This window comes from Lissotriton helveticus, chromosome 5_2, assembly GCF_964261635.1.
Source record: "Lissotriton helveticus chromosome 5_2, aLisHel1.1, whole genome shotgun sequence".
NCBI lineage: Eukaryota > Metazoa > Chordata > Amphibia > Caudata > Salamandridae > Lissotriton > Lissotriton helveticus.
Window position 1 is genome coordinate 11435962 of NC_136066.1, and position 19919 is coordinate 11455880.

Below are 19919 nucleotides of genomic sequence, written 5' to 3' on the forward strand. Positions count from 1 at the left end.
TCTTCGAGAGGCAAATGCAAACATAGAAAATATAGAATACAAGACACCTGGAGAACTGTGCTCTTCTGATCCAGTTAATGTATGCAGGCTTTTCAATTATAGATTTGAAGCTATGTTGTCTTTTATCACAAACAAAAAAATCCTCCTCTTGGAGAGGTTCTGGATTTCTTTTTGAGAAAGGAGTATCAAGCAAGAGGTGCTCCTCACATACATATGCTGCTATGGATCAAAGATGCCCCCAAATTTGGAACAGATTCAGATGAAACAATGATGAGTTTTATTGCACTATATTCTACATGTGCTGTACCAAAAAGTACAGAACAAAAGAATTTAAGACATCAAGTCTTACGGTTTCAAACCCATCGTTGTGGAAAATACTGTCGTCGAAAGTACAAATCTAAGGATAAGTTCTACACAAAATGTCGTTTTGGATTTCCACGTCCAGTAATATCAAAAGGAAGAGTGAACAATTTTGTGTCCTCTTTGCGACATACTGTCACAAGAAAATCACCGAAAAATACCTACAACTTAAGAAGAAATGAAGTCAACATACATAAATGACTATAACCCAGTCATTTTGTCCATGTGGAATGCTAACATGGATATTCAATATGTTGCAGACAACTCCACTGCTGTGGCTCGCTATGTAACGTCTTACATTACTAAATCTGAACGGAACTAAAGGAAATGTGGGAAGAAATTTCTCATGAAAAGAGCCCAAGTAAGAAATTGTACAGCTACAGTTTGAAGATGTTGTCTCATCGAGAAATCGGAGCATATGACTATGCAGATCGCTTATCATCTGCAAGTCTATACTCCAAATCTAGAACAATCATTTGGGTGAGTTTAGGTCTTGCAAGAACAAGGAACCGAGTTTTGAAATCTGTACAAGAAATTGAGTATTTAGCAGAGAGAGAACCAGACAGTACAGATATTTTGAAGACAAATATGTTGGATACATACTATCCAAATAGAAGTAATCATCTTGAGAACGTCTGTCTTTATGAAGTACTGCAAAGCAATACTTTTAAGAGAAATATTACAGAAGATATCAATAAAGGAGTATATGCTGTGATTGGATCTGAAGGATGTTTAGTGAAACAAATAAAAGGACACTTGAATAATCACCGAAAACTGAGTTGCGAAACTCCTGACAAAAGGGAATTTTACTATTAAGCTCTTTTGCAACTCTTTAAGCCATGGCGTACAGAACTGGAACTACTTGGAGATTTTCACAGTTATGAAGATTCATTCAACGCAACTAAAAATACTATAGAATGTCCTGTTTTTACTAATTATCTGAAAATGTTGAATGACGAAATACAGCAAGAAGCTACATTTGCAGCAGAGATTGCTAGAGACAGTTCTCAAGACAGTCAAAGTTCTGTTTCGTTGAGTCAGTTTCACTAGAACCAATTATCCAAAATGAAGCAGCAACTGCCATGGATGAGGTGGAAACAGCAATGCAACAAGCTCAAGAGGATGTAATAAATTTAGAAGAATTGGAAAAACAACTAAATGTTGAGCAAAAACAAATATATGATCAAGTGACAGAGCAGATTGAGCATGGTTTATATCATGAGAAAAAAGAGTGCTCATGTACGTCATTTAAACCTGTCCGACTGTACGTGAGTGGAGAAGCAGGAATTGGAAAAAGTTTTCTAATTAAAGGAATTGCAACTTATCTACAGAAAAGAACTGAGTCATCACTCTGTTGTGTTGTTACTGCTCCAACTGGGTTGGCAGCAGATAACATTAAAGGGATTACTTTACATTGTTTATTGATGCTGTCAGTAGAGCATGAAAATAAATTAGAATACCACAAGCTATCTGGAGAAGCTTGTTGTGAAGTTTCTAGAGTCTCGAAAAAAATGAAACTTCTCATTATTGATGAGGTAAGCATGGTATCAAATTTAATGCTTGCCTTTGTGCATTTAAGAATGCAACAAATCCTTAAAACAGAGTATGATGTGTTATTTGGAGGCAAACTTGTCATAGTTTTTGGAGATCTACTACAACTAACTCCTGTGAAAGGACAACCAGTATTTAAAACAGTTACACATGAAGACACCAGAAAGTGCCTGGGAAGCATTGGAAATGTTAATATTTGGTCATATTTCGAATATTCAGAACTCATTACAAATATGCGACAGGCAAAGGACGCGGATTATAAAAGTATTCTTGAAGATATAAGAATTGGAAAAGTGAGTGAACATGGCAAAGAAGCTTTACGGGAACGGTTACTTACAAATTTGTTTCCAAACGTAAATATTGTTCCAGAGAATATATATAGAAAAATTGCAGAAAAGAAACCAGTGATATGCTTGATGCCAACTCTGCAAGAATGTTCAATATTCAATGAAAAAATGTTAAAGTTAGAAAATCAAGAAATTATAAAACTGGAAGCTATTGATAGAATAGAGCATGAGGGAGCTACTATTATTTTGTCAGAAAAGTTGAAGTCCAAATTGGATTCTTTAGAGAAATCAATATCTAAAACTGCTGGTTTAGAAAAGAATCTATATGCATGTATAAATTGTCGGATAATTTTACGACGTAATTTACATGTGGAAAGAGGTTTAGTAAATGGAGCAATGGGTAATGTTGTTGATTTTGTGAATTACCCAAATAGAGATGACTGAATTTTTGAAAATCAAATTTGATGTAATTGAAAAAGTACAACAATTGAGTCGATTTTTGCTTGTAAAAGATTTATATGTCTGCCGAAAACAGTGTCCTGTTTGTTTGGCATATGCGGTGACTATTCATAAATCTCAAGGTTTAAGTGTAGATAGTGCTTTAGTGAATATTGGAAGTACTGTGTTTAAAGAGGGTATGGCATATGTTGCTTTATCTCGAGTCAGAACTTTATCTGGATTATACTTGATTGATTTTGATGAGATGAAGATTAGTGCAGATGTAAATTGTGTAAAAGAGTATAATAGGTTAAGAGAACATGCTCCCAATTTACCTCAATATCCTTTATTTGAAAAGCGTGTGGTAAGTCGAAAAAGAAGATATGAGAAAAATTGTAGCGAGGTTGCAGAGAAAAGAAAAAAACTAGATGAACCAGTGATAGTAAGCAAAAAGAAAAAGGATTCTATTGAAGAGGTTGTTGGTTTTCAGTTTGAAAACAGTTCTGGTGTCAACTGCTATGCTAATGTAGTGGTTAATGTTGTTGAATTGTTGAAAATCGGGACAAAAGATGTTGTTGTTTGTTGAATTCTGTGTTTGAGAAATGTAGTAGTGATAAAACTAAAATAGAAAGTGTTTCTGATATTCGAAATGTTTTAGACATATGTTCTGGTTTAAATCAATTTTTACAGAATATTCAGCAAGATTGTCAGGAATTTTGAATGTATATGCTTGTTGTATTGCAAGATGAAGGTATAGATATTGAAAATCTTTTTGGCCTTTCTTATAAATGGCAACATGACTGTGACAATTGTTCGTTTTCAAGTAGTACTAAAATAGACACTGAAAGATTTATATATTTGACTTTACCAGACTGCAAATCAGTGTATTTTAATAATCTAGTTAGAGTAGCAAATCAAAACATGGTCTGTACCCAATGTAACCCACAAATGTTATCAACATTATTTATACAAAGATATGGACAGTATGTCATTTTAATGCTGCAACGAAGCAGACCTGATGGAAGAAAACTGACAACTTTAATAAAAAATTGTATGGCTTCTCAACTATCTATATCAGGAAGAACTTTTGTAACTGTAGCAATTATTTTCCATGATGGTCCTTCCACAACATCAGGACTTAAAACAGCTTATTTAAAATGTACAAAAGGCTGGACACATTGTAATGATACTCAATTGATTTTTAAACAACGTTTGTCTTATGACTTACCAAATTCTTACCTAGTGTTTTTACAATCCAAATTTTAGGGAAAATAATTGGCTTGGGAAAATTACTGCTGTTAAGAAAGGGTAGTCTGGTGTTGAAAAGTACTTTGTGAGTGAAGCTGATCAGGTTAAAAAAATTCTTGTAGTTGACGTAGAGATAGTGTAAGTGTATCAGATAGGGGGTGATGTGGCTATCAAAGGAGATGTTGATCACCAGTGAGGCAGAGGTGTTTTAGATTTGTTGTAGTTGGTGACTTTTTTTATTCCCTTGTAGAGTTTTCTTTTAATGGTATACAGCTCCTTGCTAAGATAAAGGATGAGCAGAGTGTCATCGGCATACCAGATGATGTTGAGATTCTGATAGCATGCTAGTTGTGTAAGGCTCTATGTACATGATAAATAGCATCGGGTGGAGGTATAACCATTGTGAGATGGTACAACAGATGTTGGTGCTTTTGATTCAGAAGGTTGGGAAACGGACACTTAAGAGTACTATTAAGTATCTTCCAAACTAAGGATTTCACACATTCTATTTGGCCATGAGGAATGGTATCTTAAACAAAAAATGACTATTTCGGGTAAATGTTGTTAGCATATGTTTGTACATAACTTTATTTAGAGTGTATAAATGTTTCTCTCCCTGTCTCCCTCACTCTAACAGCCTCACTCCCTCTCAGTCCCTCGCTCTCCCTCTCTCTCCCTTACCCTTAATCTTCTTTCCTCGGTCTTTCTACCACTCCTCCTCTCTCCCTCACTTTCCCTCTCTCTTAATTTTCTTCCTTCTCCCTCATTCCTCTTCCCTCACCCTCATACCCCTCCCCTAACTGTCACTGCCCTTCACTCACCGTCACTCCCCTTACCCCACTGCACTTCCTCCTGTCTGTATCTCACACCCCTTCCCTTTCCCGCTCCCTTTCCCTCACTCTCCTTCCCTCACTGCATGCCTTACTCCCCTTCCCTAACTCCCTCACTCTTCTTCTCTCGCCCTCACTCCCCATCTCTCACTTTACCTTACCCCCCTTTTCTCATCCTCATACCCCTTCCCTCACCGTCACTCCACTTCCCTTACCTCACTCCTCTTACCCTGCTCTACTTCCCCCTCTCCGTCTCTTACTCCCCTTCCCTGTCTCCGTCCTCCGCTCCCCTTCTCTCACTCCCCCTCCCTCACTTTCCTTTCCGCCCTCCCCTTCTTTCACTCCCCTACCCTTAGTCCCCTTCTTTCAGTCACTTTGACTCCTTTCCTCACTCACCATACTCCCCTTTCCTCACTCATTCCCTCAGTCCCTCCCTCCCCTTCACTCAGTCATTTCAGTCATTCATTTATACACTACACATTCGTTTAAAAAAAAGTATGACACAGTATATAAGAAAAATAGCTCTTCTTAGAACTTTTTTTGTTTTAATTTTTTTTGTTTTTTTAACAATTTTATATTTCTTTTGGATTTTATGTAACAAAAAAATAAACAGGTAACCAAAAACTGCTCAACAGGAACAGGAACAAAAATAATTAAAAAAAAAAATTCATCGCTGGAGCATCCGTGCTGCCTCTTCTTTTGCACAATCCAATTAATGCTTTGCTCTCCATAACATAAAAGTTTGTTGCAATAGTGGCAACGTATGTTCAAGTCTGCAAAATCCGGCCGGATATCTGAAGCAGTTGAAGATGGAGATGCACCCGAAGAAGATGTGCTGGGGACAGCAGATGCAGGATTGTCCCTCATGTGTTGTGTAGATGCCCGAGCATTGTTGTTGGGATGTAGATTTTTGAGGTGACGAGTCATACTCGCAATGCTGAACGAATAATGTTTGGAGGCATCACCTCTTGAAAGGATGGTGCCACAGATTTTACAAGTGACCTTGGAGGCATTTACCCTTTTTAGGCCTTCTGTGTAAGTAAAAAAACTTCCATACAAAAGACTCTTTTGTTTTTTTTTGTTTAGGTTGTTCAGGCAAAAACTCAACATCAGAGTCTGAAGATTGCTGTTCTGCCATTTTCAAAGCACGAAGAAAACACTGTAGATGCTTCTCCAAGGAAAGTGAAACAGATTGTGAGGGAAATGGGTGGGGTTTTTGAAGATTTGGAAAAGAAACCAATCAAAAGTGTTGTTTTCAAGTCACATGACTTTACGTGCGCGCACGTTGCGCGACCGGGGCATGCACGAGTCGCATATGAATGACGTTTTACTTGATTTTCGTAAATGCTTTTAAAGCTAATATACGGCTCTTAAAAGTCAAAAATACTATTTTTACAGTTATGTCACAGAATGCCTTGGGTTATTATGTACATTACATTTACAGAAATGACTTTTTGGAATGAAATTTTTTTCGCGGAGTGCTTGCAGCGTACGCGCATGCGTGCGAACACCGCGCGCGCATGCATGCGAACACAGCGTGGTCATGCGTGCGAACACCGTGCGCGCATGCGTACGAACACCGTGCGCACACCGCTTCTTAACATAACCACCTATCCAGTACTATTCTGTGAAACCAGTGGGGTTAGCTTGAGTTTTGTTTTTGAGTTTTCAGCATTCTCTCATCTCATCTCTCCCTCTATCCTTGATACATGTACTTTGTAAAGTTTATTAACTTGAGGTACACTATACATATGTTTTTAATTCTAATATATCTTTGTTTTATGTTGTTTTTCGAAACAGGACGACTGAAGGGACAAGGGGCCACAGCACTGCACTCACTTTTCACGGCCAATCCCGTCTCTACACCTGTATAGTTACTTCTCTGGGCACGCCCCATGGGGCATCTCGAGCAGGCACTGCGACATCGATACTCTCCACTGGGTTTGAGTAGTAAGAACTTTTTTCGTTATCGGTGAGACTGTTTTTGAAGGTATTTTACCTGGTTACTGCCTGCCACATTTCTGTTCTATCTGGGACTTCTGACCTTGCCCACAAGACAACGTGCGCGAATCGACACAGTCACAAACACATCCTAACAGTATTTTTCTTAGGAGTGAGTTGTTCACAATTCGCGATGTGTCCTACTGACATTGGGACTGTTAGCATCCACACACTATGTATGCCATTTTGCAGACAGATCTGTACATGAGTTCATCTACCAATGAGCAACAGGTCCACAGTGCGGGCTTTGTTTCACTTCACTGTCTTTCATCATGCATTTAATGATGGAGACACTGTTCTGTTCACTACTGCAGACGGCACATGCAGAGCGAACAATTGCAACATGGATATTTAAACCACGGCAATTTCCATGAGCATGACTTTACCTGTACATATTTTCTTTGATTTTGAATCACATGGCACACACACGGACTTTTTCGTTATAAAGGTACTTTACCTGTTACTGATACGAATTTTCCGCTGTATGATCTAGATCGTGTATAATACTGTTGATTCTTGGAGACACTGATCGTATGTGAATTGTATATATACTAAGTACATGAGGGGTAATTCTACATCATGGTGATGTATTGAACAGAAATTGCAATGAGTTCTGCACAACCTGTAGATATTTCGATCTGTTATCCCACACATGAATTTTCGGATCTTGTTTATTCATGGGTTAGATTTGCACTTGTACAGCATCTGAGAGTATTTTCACCATTCGAAGATGGCCGCCATTTTCACTGGGAATTGTGTGTCCTACCTAAATGTCATTGACCCGCTCTGAAACTTTATTTACACACTGTGCATACAAGTTCACTTACGTGATCAAGGCTTGTCTAAGCCGAAACATGTTGTAGGTGTAATAAACACCCTTGGACTTTGACTTGAGCGTGATGTTCTGATTTCTGAGAGCGTTGCTATTGGTGTTGCTTTGGAATATATATATATATATATATATATATATATATATATATATATATATATATATATATATATATATATTAGACATAGAAGCATTGATATCCTATTAAATATTTGAGTTTTCTTTTCCATACCATGTAAATCAGAATTCATGCCTTCAGTAAAAAGCAATCATTTTACTATAATTGACACAATTCAGTGCAAATCCTGCTGAGAAGCTTTCATCTTAGCTATGATAATTATTCCTTACACTGTGCTCATCCTGGACCAGACATTTCCTGCAAATAGGAGGCTCTAGAGAGGTTGAATTTCACTGAGGTCAATCTTAAATTCCACAGGCTGTAGGCTCTGCACTTCACACCCACATTTAGGACAAGTGAAGTACATATCAAACAAATAGTTACTTTTAACACAATAATAACAGAACACATGTGTACAGCCTATGGTGTGAGGCATGGTGGGCCACTCACCGCAAAGAGAACATTCTTTACTATGCACAGAAACAGATTCAGAATTAGGAAAAGCACTTAGATGAGGCTTGAAGCAAGAAAATAATCTTGTTTTAAGTCTTTGAACATTAATGAGAGGCAAGAGAAAAATCAGAAATTCAGCGAAGCCGTGCCATAACAGTTCTCTGTTCATGTATTCGAATCCTACTTGACGGACACTCTGAGGCCTACAGAAAACAGATCTGATCCCTAGAAGTCGCTCTGTCAGTGTTGCAAATTTTCCATTTTGAAGGAAAACCAGGAAGTTCAGCAGTCCACTTAGCTTGAGAAGGCCAGCTGTCAAACTAACAATAATTTTTGTTTTGCTGAAGGCTGATCCAAACGGATGGTTACTGAACAAATCGTAAGATCTTTCTTCCAACCATCGCCCGCCCACAGTGCAGATCAGAAACCATAATTTCTGCTGTGAATTCAAAGGCTGATACTTTTGAGTTTGAGAAAGGTCATTTCTGTACTTGATGTCCATGAGGGTCTGACCCACCGTGGCGTTCTTGGAGTAAACTGTGAATCTCCACAGAAAGATCCATAACAACGATTTCAGCTCAGGCTCCACACGAGCCAGCAACCCTGGTTTAAACCCATGAAAACACTGAGTGAACTGCGACCAAACAAGTTGCTCCAGAGCTTTGTTGAGCTCAAGAGCATCCAACTGACTTATTCGGAGCACAGGGTTGATATTTTCAGAGTTCATCACTTTGGAAGCCATGACGTTCGCAACTGTGGTCCTGCAGGGAAAATAATTGGGAAAAATTATAAATTTAGCAAACGTAAAGGAAAATTTCAATTCTATTAAGGACACAGAGGTGAAGATTATGCTCAACATTCTTCACTGAAAAACTCACAGCAAAAAAACAAATAAACTACAACTCCCATGAATACTTCTAATAGGTCATTAATCACATGACCCCAGAAACTAATCATAGTGATGTGGTACAACATCCACTTCTTGTTCTCTTTCTTTGTACCAAACATGGCTTTCTGCAATTCTCCAAGGCTGTAACGCGAGCTTCGTTGTTTCTCGTCGGTAGCTACAAGTATAAAACATGGATATTGTAGGAAAGTAGGATCTTTCTGGCATAGATACCCCCAGCCTTTGCCTGGTGTCTGTGTGTTTTGATATATAGTATATAGTACTGAGGTACCCAGGACATTGGTACACCAGGGATCTCCGATGGGCTGCAGCATGTATTGTGACACCTCGGGAGTCCATGCAAACTGTGTCTGCAGAGCTGCTATCACAGTTTGCGTGAAATGGTGCATGCACCTTTCACTTAGGTATAGGGTTTCCCTTATAACCAGGTCACTGCCCTTTTAACCTGTAAGTCATCCCTAAGCAAGGCCCTTCAATGCAAGGGCAGGATGCATGGTTCTAAGTGTGTGAGTTCCCATGCACGAGCAGAGGAACCCCTACAAACACCGGACTCCATTCTGTGGGCTTTGTAAGTGTGGGTCAGCCATTTTAAGGTATGAAGTGGACACTGGCAAGTCGAGATGTCCAGCTACATAATGGCGACCCCGAAACTGGTCATGTTTGGTACCAAACAAGTTGGAATCATGCAACCACCCCGATTCCAGTGTTAGATGCATGATTCCATGTATTGGGGAGCTCCTTAGAGGAGCCCCCCATACCTACCTGTGTAGCGGGTCTGCCTGCCAGCCCGGGTCTGCTGCCATTTTGTGTTATCCCGTGCATCGCCTTTCCACATTGGAGTACTCTGGGATATGTAGTCAAAATCCCCAGACTACAACAGGTGTGCACGTTATAAACTGTGGGCGGGGCTCTCCGACCAATGAGAGAGCTGGAGGAGAGTATTACGGAGGAGATGAATTAGTATTCCGTGTGTGGAGGCATCTGACGAGGCGAAGGGTCGCCGAAATGCATAATGCCCAGGGTCCATTTTTAAGGCTCCCAAAGAGGATTTCCCCCGTGTGGCCTCAACCTCTCGGCATCAGTTTTTTTTTTGTACATATATATATATATATATATATGTATATATATATATATATATATATATATATTTATATTTATATATACATACATACATACATAAACACACCTTTTTTACATTCTGTATATTGCCTTGCAATGTAGCACACCTCGAGAGAACCTGTCAACGCCATCCAACCATGCTGCACAACTGACACCCCAAAACGGCCTACAGAAGCGAAGATGCCATGTGGCTACTGCGGAGGAAAACCCCACAGGCCGAACGAATGCCCAGCCAGTGGCACAAAATACACAGCCTGCAGAAAGTATAACCACTTTGCCAAAGTCTGCAGGTCATCGAAACAGAACCCCTTTAAGGAGACTGTTCAAGCAGTTGCAGAAGTCACCAATGAGTCAGAAGTCATGGATGATGGTTTTTTCGGGCCTGTGGCATAGATGCATGGCATTCCACCTACGGCCGAAGAAGAGCTAGAGAAGCTGGAGCGAGACTATAATATTGAAAAAGTGAATAACTCTAAACAATGGGAATCTCCAATTCTGGTAGCTACGAAGAAAAAAAATACCCAGGGAGTCTCTAAGATACCATCTAGAAAATGCTTGCTGGCTTACAAGGACTCATCAATGTCAGCGATGACATCTTGATTTTTGCCAAGTTTGTGAGGGAACACCACAAATGCCTGTGAGGAATCCGCCAAAGAATCAGAGACTGAGGGTTGACCCTCCACCATGAAAAGTGCAAATTACTGAAGCAACAAACCAGTTTTTTCGGACACACATTCCCAGCCAATGGAGTAGTGCCAGACCTAGAGAAAATGAATGACGGCCAAGTGGCCCCTGCCCCCACCAGCATGTCTGAAGTACGAAGCTTCCTCAGAAAAGTGAATTTCTGTGGCTGGTTCATACCCGAACTTATGGGTCTCACCTAGCCACTCAGTGGACTCACAATTACCACAACCTCATGAATATGGGGAACAATGCAGGAAGAAGTGTTCCAACGAATGAAGGACGTCATTTCGGAAGACAGCACCGTGTCATACTTCAATCAGCTGAAACCGTCAACCATTGCCGTCTATGTGAGCCTATAAGGGTTAGGAGCCGTCCTTTTCCAACAACAGCACCAAGGTGACCGGACTGCCCTGGCCTGTGCCACCAAATCAGTCACAACAGCAGAACAAAGATACTCTCAAACTGAGAAGGAGGCTATGGCCATACACAGGGCTTTGGAGGCACTTTCTCTTGTTCATCTATGGAGACACATTTGTAATCAATACCGGTTACAAAACCCTTGTGCCCCTCTTTCTAGGCTCTGCATCTAAATCACCACCCTGTATCGAGAACTGGATGCTTCATCTACATGAGTACAATTGCAAGGTAGAATATCAGCCTGATGCAAACAACCCAGCGGCCTACCTCATCTGCCACCACTGAGCAGCTACTGAGAAAAAAGCAGATGAGGCAAAAGAAACGAAGACTAGGTCTGGTATGTTGCCGAGTGGTCCAGGCCACTCCCACTGTCTTTCGACACCATGAGGTCTGTCATTCAAGCTGACAAATGCCTGCAGCTAGCGAAGGCAGCAATTTAATAGGCAAGTGGTACGCGCTCTAGACACACATGTCCCAGAGAACCCCACAAGCAAAAAGGAATTTAAAATCTCTATTCAATGTTTGCCATGAGCTCATGACTGACTCCAATGCATGTCTGCTGTGAGGACCCCGCCTCAAAATACCGTACAGCCTAACAGACCAAGCAATGCAACTTGCCCACCTAGGCATAATCAAGACCAAGAACAGGCTCTAAACACAATTCTGGTTTCCATGCATGGATGAAATGGTAGAAGCAGCAGTTAGGTCCTGCCAGTGGTGCTAAGTAACAGGATCCTCGGAAGCAGCGTCCCCCGTGCTCACTGAGCCAGGCCCCCAGCAGCCATGGTAGTGTGCTAGTTTGGATTATGGTCACCTCCTGGACGGAGGCTACACTTCGTCGGGATAGAAGACTATACCAAATATCCTGAGGTTGAACGGGTAGGATCCCAACCAGCCTCAGATGTCATCTCAAAAACTGAGAAGTGGAATTTCACCCACGGTTTAATGAAAGAATTGAAAACTGACAATGCTCCGCCGTTCCAGAGCCTAGAGTTTGCAGAGTACCTCTGGTCATGGGGCATCCATCCCAGCTGGATAACATCCCGCTGGCCGCACGCCAACAGAGGAAGAAAGTGCTTTAAGTGTGTCCAGTGCAAGGTGACCTGCATATCTCATGCTTACCAGGGGCCCATGGAAAGAAATATGGCACAAACAACGCACAACACCTCGGATGAAGGCCCAGGGCAGGCAGCATGGGATGTCACTGAGGGGATCTCCCACCCCCGTGAGGGAGCGCCGGCCCCACAGGTGTGGGCACACGGAGAGTCACCCGAGCCAGCCCCCGTGCACGAGCTGGGCCCTCAAGCACCTGTCCGGGAGGCGGGCTACAGAGGTATAAAAATAAACCTATATCTAACTTTTCCAGTGTAGCATTTAATCAAATAAAAGACCATTTTAAAATTATATTAGAATGTTGAAGCCCTGTCTCAATCTCTTCCCATGTTTTCCAGCAATTCCCCTTAATCCTGGATCTTATCATACCCATTTTCTTTGCACAATCTCAATGTATTTCTATCCAAAATACCCATTTCTCCTGTGCATATGTTCGCAAGTCTGGTTGAATTATTAATTCTTAGAAAATCATAATATGCCAGAAGCTGGGCTTTTTGTTTAAGTAGCCATTGTAGGGTCTTATAGCGTACTTTCTTCGGGTTGTTGGTCACTCTTGAGGGGTCCATGATATTGCGTTCCCTTAAGATCTTTTTCATAAAAAAATGATCTGCTTCTTGAGTGTCTAAAAAGAAAAACCTAAAACTGTGATGTGCAAATGTCGCATAATAATAGTCTCTAATATTTGGAAGAGATAAACCTCCTTCTGCGATCGAGGAGTTTAAAGTGCTAAGTGCCAATCTTGGTACTTTATTTACTCATAGAAAAGAAGAAAACATACTATCTATCTGCTTAAAGAAGGAAGTCTGTATTGCACAAGGAGCTGCACTAAAAAGGAAATTAAAAAGTGGAGGAATAGACATTCGAATTAGCGCAACCCGTCCCATTATTGAAAGCGGGAGCTGGTTCCATCGTGCTAGCTGAGAGCTCACCCTTTTCAATAATGGAATGTGATTTAAGTAATAGAGATCTTCTACTTTTTCTGAAATATAAATTCCTAGATACCTCTTTGGGCGGGTCTGTCTGAATTCAGTTAGCAGAGTGTTTACAGTGCAATTGCATAATAGGATTTCTGTTTTGGTTTTATTTATTTTATACCCGCCTATTCTTTGAAAGTCCGCAAACACTTTCATAACTTCTGACTGGGTAGCTATCTTCGTGTCCAGAAAGAGAACTATATCATCGGCATCGAGTTTTATATTGGTCATTCCTCTAACCGGGACCGTGTGAGCTCTTTTTTCCCTAATTGCTATTGCCAATGGTTCAATAAATAAGGCAAATAAAATCGGGGAGAGGGACAACCTTGCCGAGTGCCTCTATTTATATGACATGTCCCTACGTTTGATGAGTTGATTAAAATCCGCGCCTGGGAATTCCTATAAAGTTGCTTTAATAAAAATACAAATTAGCTCAGGAAGCCGAATCTCTCCAAGATCGCAAAGAGGCAGTTCCATGAGACAAGATCAAATGCCTTCTCGGCGTCTAAAACCTGATCTGTGCCTCCACCTTATTAACACTAAAGAAATCGAAAGCTTCCAATAAAAAAATTGTATTTGATTAGAGCTGTCTCCCTGCTACAAAACTGCATTGGTCTGCCCCAAAGAGTGATCCTACCATCTTATTTAATCTATTTGCAAGCAGTTTAGTAAAAAAATTGTAATCCGTATTTAACAGGCTTATTGGCCTATAGGAGTTGACATTTTCCCTATCTTTGTCTTTTTTCAAACTACTGACTACTACTGCAGTACGAAAAGATGCTGGTGCCCCCCCCCTTGTAGTAGGTAATTAGCAAGTGTTAAACATTCAGGCCCAAGTGTTGCAGAGAATGCTTAAAACAATTCCCCTGGGATACCATCCTCCCCAGTGGCTTTGCAGTTAGGCAGGGAGCTGATAACGACATCTAGCTCTTCTTTTGTAAATTCCGCTAGCAACAGCTCTTTAAAGTCACTTCCTAACTTTGGAATTTGAAGTTCCCGTAAAAAGTTGTTTATTGTTTCCAGTGTGACCTGGTGAGATGTTTAATATATATCTTTATAATGTCTAAGAAACATCTCACCTATAGACGAGGTAGTCTTCTTACGAACTTTAGTCACATTATCATATATACAGTCTACTCTATTGCGGACTTGGTTTTCTTTTGCTTTCCAGGATAGCAATCTCCCCGTATACTCTATCTCTTCATAGGTTTTTTGCAGGTATAGCCTACTAGCCATATCCCCTAATTCATAATAGAATTCCCTCATTTTTGTTTTGGCATTAAATACCTCTCGCCTGGTAGCGGCGGTCCTATTTCTGTAATACTCGAGATTTGCGTGGGTCAATCTGGTTTGTAACGCCTTTCTCTCCTCCCTTTTAGCCTTCTGTTTTGGTATTTCTTTGGAGGTGATTAAGCCCCTCAATGTGGCCTTAAAAGCGTCCCATACTATATTAATTGGGGCGGAGCCTTTATTTATGTTAAAAAAGACCCTTATCTCATTCTCGATTTCTGCACACCATTGTTGCTCCGCTAGATTTAGTTTATTTAAGTACCATCTTCTTGATACGTCTTTGTCCATTTTACCTATCATTATTTCCATCTTAATTAGTGCATGGTCTGAGAATGCATTTGCTAAGTGCTCGTATTTACTTATTTCGAGGCTATGTGAAGTTAAAAAAAAATCCAACCTGGATGATGAGTCATATTTTGCAGAGTGACAAGAATATCCACGTTTAAGCGGGTATATATATCTAAATATGTCTTACATCCCTGCAGGGCTATGGCAACTTGCGGTTTATTTTGTCGCCGATCTTTTTTTAGTAGAATCAACCATGGGATTTTGTAAGAAATTAAAATTACCTCCCCATATTATTTGACCAAGTATACGTGTCAATGCTTGCTTTAATTGTAAAATAGGGAGCGGGTCATATATAACTGGTGCGTAGATTGTAGCAAGTATTAGATGTATCTGATTTATTTTTCCATGTAGGAATGCCCATCTACCACTCATGTCTGAATGCGAGCCTTCAATGTGGAACTGAACATGCTTGCCTATAAAGATACTCACACCCCTCTGTGCCGTCCCTGATACAGATGAAAAATGATAGCCCACCCAATTTCTAAACATTCTGCTAGAATCTGATAGGGCCCTGTAATGTGTCTCTTGTATGAAAATCACATCAGGGTGGTGACCTTTTAGCCAGCTCTCTATAGCGTGTCTTTTACGACTGTTGTTTAACCCATTTGCATTCAAAGACAAGAATGTCACCTTATAACTATTCATAGTGTACTAAAGAAAGGGGAGTCATTGCTTAATTTTTATCCACAGGTTGTAGCTAATATCCGATAAAGTGCAGTTTTGTGCTCTATGTGCAAAAGAGATGCTTCTAAAGTGCAAAATATGCAAGGAATTTTTCCTACCAAACACTAAAACCACAATAAATAACTGCTATATGCTCTAAAAGACAAATCATTTTTCATTGTACAAATTGCGTGGATATTGGGTCAGCACGGTTGATCGAAACATTATAGCAATTGTGCAAAATAACATTAACGTACAAATTACGCTGTTGTCAGATCAGCTGTGCACAAAATATTTAAAATACAAATCATGCAGATCATCCAGATATTAAACTAACACAGCCGATCTGGGCCTTACAACAATTGTGCAAAAATAGCATTAATGTGTAAAATCGCACAGCTTGTCATGTCAGGTGTGCAAATCGGGCAAATATTATAGCAGGATTCAAAAAAAGAACATGCGTTAAAGTGCATTAGAATGCGATGTTCAATGTGCAACGTACCATGCATAAGTCAAAGAAACACAGTGCATCAAAGAAGCAACTTTCCTTAGCATCATTATTCGTCCTACTGGAGATATAGAGATTCCTATAAAGCATACAAAAAAAATAATCTATGTTCTCTCTTTTTTTCACTGCTTCACCCCCCCCCTCCTCCCACCACCCCACTCCCTCTAGAAGGAACGAAAACCCCGACTGTCCCTCTTCTCCTTCTTCTTGTTGGATGCCATGTTGTTGCATCCTATCGCGTTTCCTGATTCACCTTGCGTCCGCCCCTCAGTGAACCTTTTTAAGTTTCCAGACTTTTTAAATGATTCTCATTTCCTTAAGTTGTATAAAGACCTTCCAAAAGGGGTTTGGGCTTCTTGTGTGTCCGTAAAGATAACAAATTTCCCTTTGGCTTGGACTGTTGCATAATCATTGCCTGCGCACCTTTGGCCTTGAAAGAGTCAATCATTTTGATAAAGTCCTTACGTCTGTGAGCGGAGGCAGCTGACATATCTTAGAAAATAATTTTTTTTTTACTGTATTGGTGTTAAATGTTCTCCTAGATATTGCCACATTTAAGATTTGCTCTTTAATTCTGCAATCCGAAAAGTTAATTAAGATGGTTCGTGTGTATGTCAAATTTGTGGGTTTATGTGCAGGTACCCTAAGGACTCTCGTAATTGTTAGATCACCTTGTAACTCGGGTATTGCTTTTTTCAACAATGACTCAGTCCATTTCACCATTTCCGCACCCTCCAGCCCCTCCGATACTCCCACGAGGCGTAGGTTGGATCTCCTATTATAATTTTCTAGGTCTTGTAGTTTGGACTACATCTGGGATTTATTTTTGTTCAGCAACTGGAGATCCTTCTGCATGGAGACAATGGTGTCTTCCAAGATTGAAACCTGAGCCTCTGCCTCCTCTACCCTTCTGGGCAGACTGCCTAGGTTCTCCTCCATCCTCGTCAGTCTACTATGTAGCTGGGATATTTCAAAAGCCTGTGATGTTTTCAAGTCCCTTAGTTCTTGGAGGATAGTTGTGAGCATTTTCTGCACTGAGATATCCTGTTCACCTCTTCCCTCTCCGCAATTTTCCTCAGCCCCCGAGGACAGGAATATTCCTTTTTCTGGTTCTGACTCAGGTAGAGAAGCCAGCTTGTTGGATAATACTTCTACCCCATCTACCTTTTGCGGCATCTGTTGGGGTGGCCGAATGTCCTGAGCCTCCTGGGTCCCCTCGGTTTCCGGGCTTAATAGCTGGAAAGAGGGGTGTGCATTTACAAGAATAGCTGTGATTATTTCTGTGAGAACTACATGATCTATAGGTTCTGGCACTCTATCCGCCTTTGCTTGGGGCAGAGGGTGCGTGGTTTGAGCTGACAGGGCGCGATTGGCGGTGAGTAGCAAATTCTGCCCTTGCACGAACTGTATGCCTTTCTCACCCACTTGCCCTTTCACCTCCTCCATCTCCCGGTTTGGTTGTGGGGTGCTGGTGAGTTTACCCCGTATCGCAAGAGGTTTACTGAAGAGGGGATACTGTTTAGCATTTTGTCTGTTCTTCTCTGCCAATGCTAGCGCTCTAACTTTTAGGTCCATTCTTTGCTGTGCATTTCTTCTTCCTTTTCTCGCACCCTTGGATACAAGTACGGGCGTTGGTGACTGGCCAGTTTTTAAAAACTCCTTTCCTATCCCTGCCTTAAAGTGGAAGAGGTGTGGCGCCGCGGCCAGGGCGACTGACTCCGGAATCTGGGGATCACGGTTCGATCCCCGGCTCCGGCAGCAGATTAGCCCAGCACCATGTGACTCTGGGCAATAGCTTGCTTAATCTTCCCGACGGCCCCCAGCGCCTAGAGACCCTTACGGGTGATTGTGCACTTTACAAATGTGGATTATTATTATTATTAACATGATTGTTCCTTACTTTTGCTGACATTCTTAGTTCTTTTGTGACGGAGACAGAAGTAACTTTCAGCTATTTTTTTTTTAAAAGAGAGCTGTTAATGGTCCAAAACACACCTTAAGCCAACTTATACCAATGCTCCAGCCCCTGCTCCTCACTCAGCAGCGATATGTGCTAAAATCTAGTTGTTGCACAAAGGTGCAGGTAAAAGCTGGGTTTCAGATAGTTAATTAAATCCTCACACACTGCTATACTTCACCAGCGTCAGTGCCTCCTACGAGGGACCTCCCCGTCCTCCCCCGCCGCCGTCCTTTTGAGCGGGTAGCTTGAATCTCGAAACAGCGCCTAAGTACCGTCAGGTACAGTGCTGTGGGCTCAGGGCTCAATGCTCTAGTTTTTCAGGGCTATTGTCCACAATGCAGCACATTACCGCGTAATATCGATGTCCTCGGACGTCCTTACCTCCACCCGCCTATCTACTCCAGGCAGGTGGATCCAACCGGCAGGGCTCTCGATGTTTCCTGGCGTCTTTTACCGCCTCTCCTCGGCGTCCTCTCCGATGGACTCCGATCCGTTGTGCACGTGCTCAGCTCTGCCCAGTCAAGGTGCGGCGGGACGGGTGTGAAACGAGTGCTGCAGTGAGCGCCGTAGCGAGAGCGGTAAGAGGTGGCGGTAGGTAGGGGGTGGGGTGTCTGTGATTTGGCTATGCTCCGGCCGTGAATCTTGAAAGCGAAGGCTCGAGGTTTAGTCGTAGCTTAGAGCTAGGTCAGCGGCCATCAGCGAGGTGGCTCTCACATGGGCGGGGCTTGGCGAACCAGGAAACGCTCCGGCAACGTGTGTGGAGTCAAGTTAGCCTTATCCTACCATCCTCATGGAGACGATTGAAACCCCTCATGGTATAGTAATAAACCTGTGCACTCCCTTGCGCTGGGGCTCTCATGCTCAGCACGGGCCTACCGGGGCAGCAGCTCTGGCGCCCTGAACCCGCTCAGAGCACGCGCTGTAAATATATAATGTATATTTGACCATCCCTAACCGCTTCAGCTCTTTCTAAAATGTAACCCTGAGTGAATCTGCATCTTGTATATATCCAAGCCTCCCTGTTTTCCATTCTTACTGATTTTTACAGATAAATACAGAGAGAAAACATTTTTCCTTGTCTGTATTTATTTTCAAATGTGGATAAAAACAGAACTTGGGGTGCTTTTTGAGTCATTGTAATTACTGTCTGTCATGACTGCCAGGCTGCTGGCTGTGCGGATTGAGGGGTGAGGGGTGCGGATTGAGGGGTGAGGATTAATGGGGTGAGGATTGAGGAGTGTGGATTGAGGAGTGCGGATTGAGGAGTGCGGAGTGAGGGGTGTGGAGTGAGGGTTGCGGATTGAGGGGTGCGGATTGAGGGGTGCGGATTGAGGGGTGTGGAGTGTGGATTGAGGGGTGTGGACTGAGGGGTGAAGATTGAGGGGTGCAGATTGAGGGGTGAGGATTGAGGGGTGTGGATTGTGGGGTGAGGGGTGTGGATTGAGGGGTGAGGATTGAGGGGTGCGGATTGTGGAGTTTGGGGTGCGGATTGAGGGGTGAGGATTGAGGGGTGAGGATTGAGGGGTGCGGATTGAGGGGTGAGGATTGTGGAGTGAGGGGTGAGGATTGAGGGGTGTCGATTGAGGGGTGTCGATTGAGGGGTGTGGATTGAGGGGTGTGGATTGAGGGGTGAGGATTGAGGGTGAGGGTGTGGATTGAGGGTGTGGGTTGAGGGGCGTGGATTGAGGGGTGAGAGGTGTGGATTGAGGGTGAGGGTGTGGATTGAGGGGTGAGGGTGTGGATTGAGGGGTGAGGGGTGTGGATTGAGGGGTGAGGGGTGTGGATTGAGGGGTGAGGGGTGTAGATTGAGGGGTGAGGGTG

At 42.0% G+C, this 19919-nt stretch overlaps 1 protein-coding gene across 4 annotated transcripts in view; it reads right to left on the reverse strand.

Moving 5' to 3' along the window:
• Positions 1-7792: 7792 nt before the first annotated feature.
• LOC144761164 (peroxisome biogenesis factor 2-like) overlaps positions 7793-19919 on the reverse strand; it is a 29467-nt gene continuing 17340 nt past the window's right edge. For all 4 annotated transcript variants that reach the window (XM_078646664.1, XM_078646661.1, XM_078646662.1 and 1 more), the window contains exon 2: positions 7793-8876. In XM_078646664.1, coding sequence (XP_078502790.1) covers positions 7937-8857 — 921 coding nt within the window. In that variant the 5' untranslated portion in view covers positions 8858-8876 and the 3' untranslated portion in view covers positions 7793-7936. The remainder of the gene's footprint in view (positions 8877-19919) is intronic.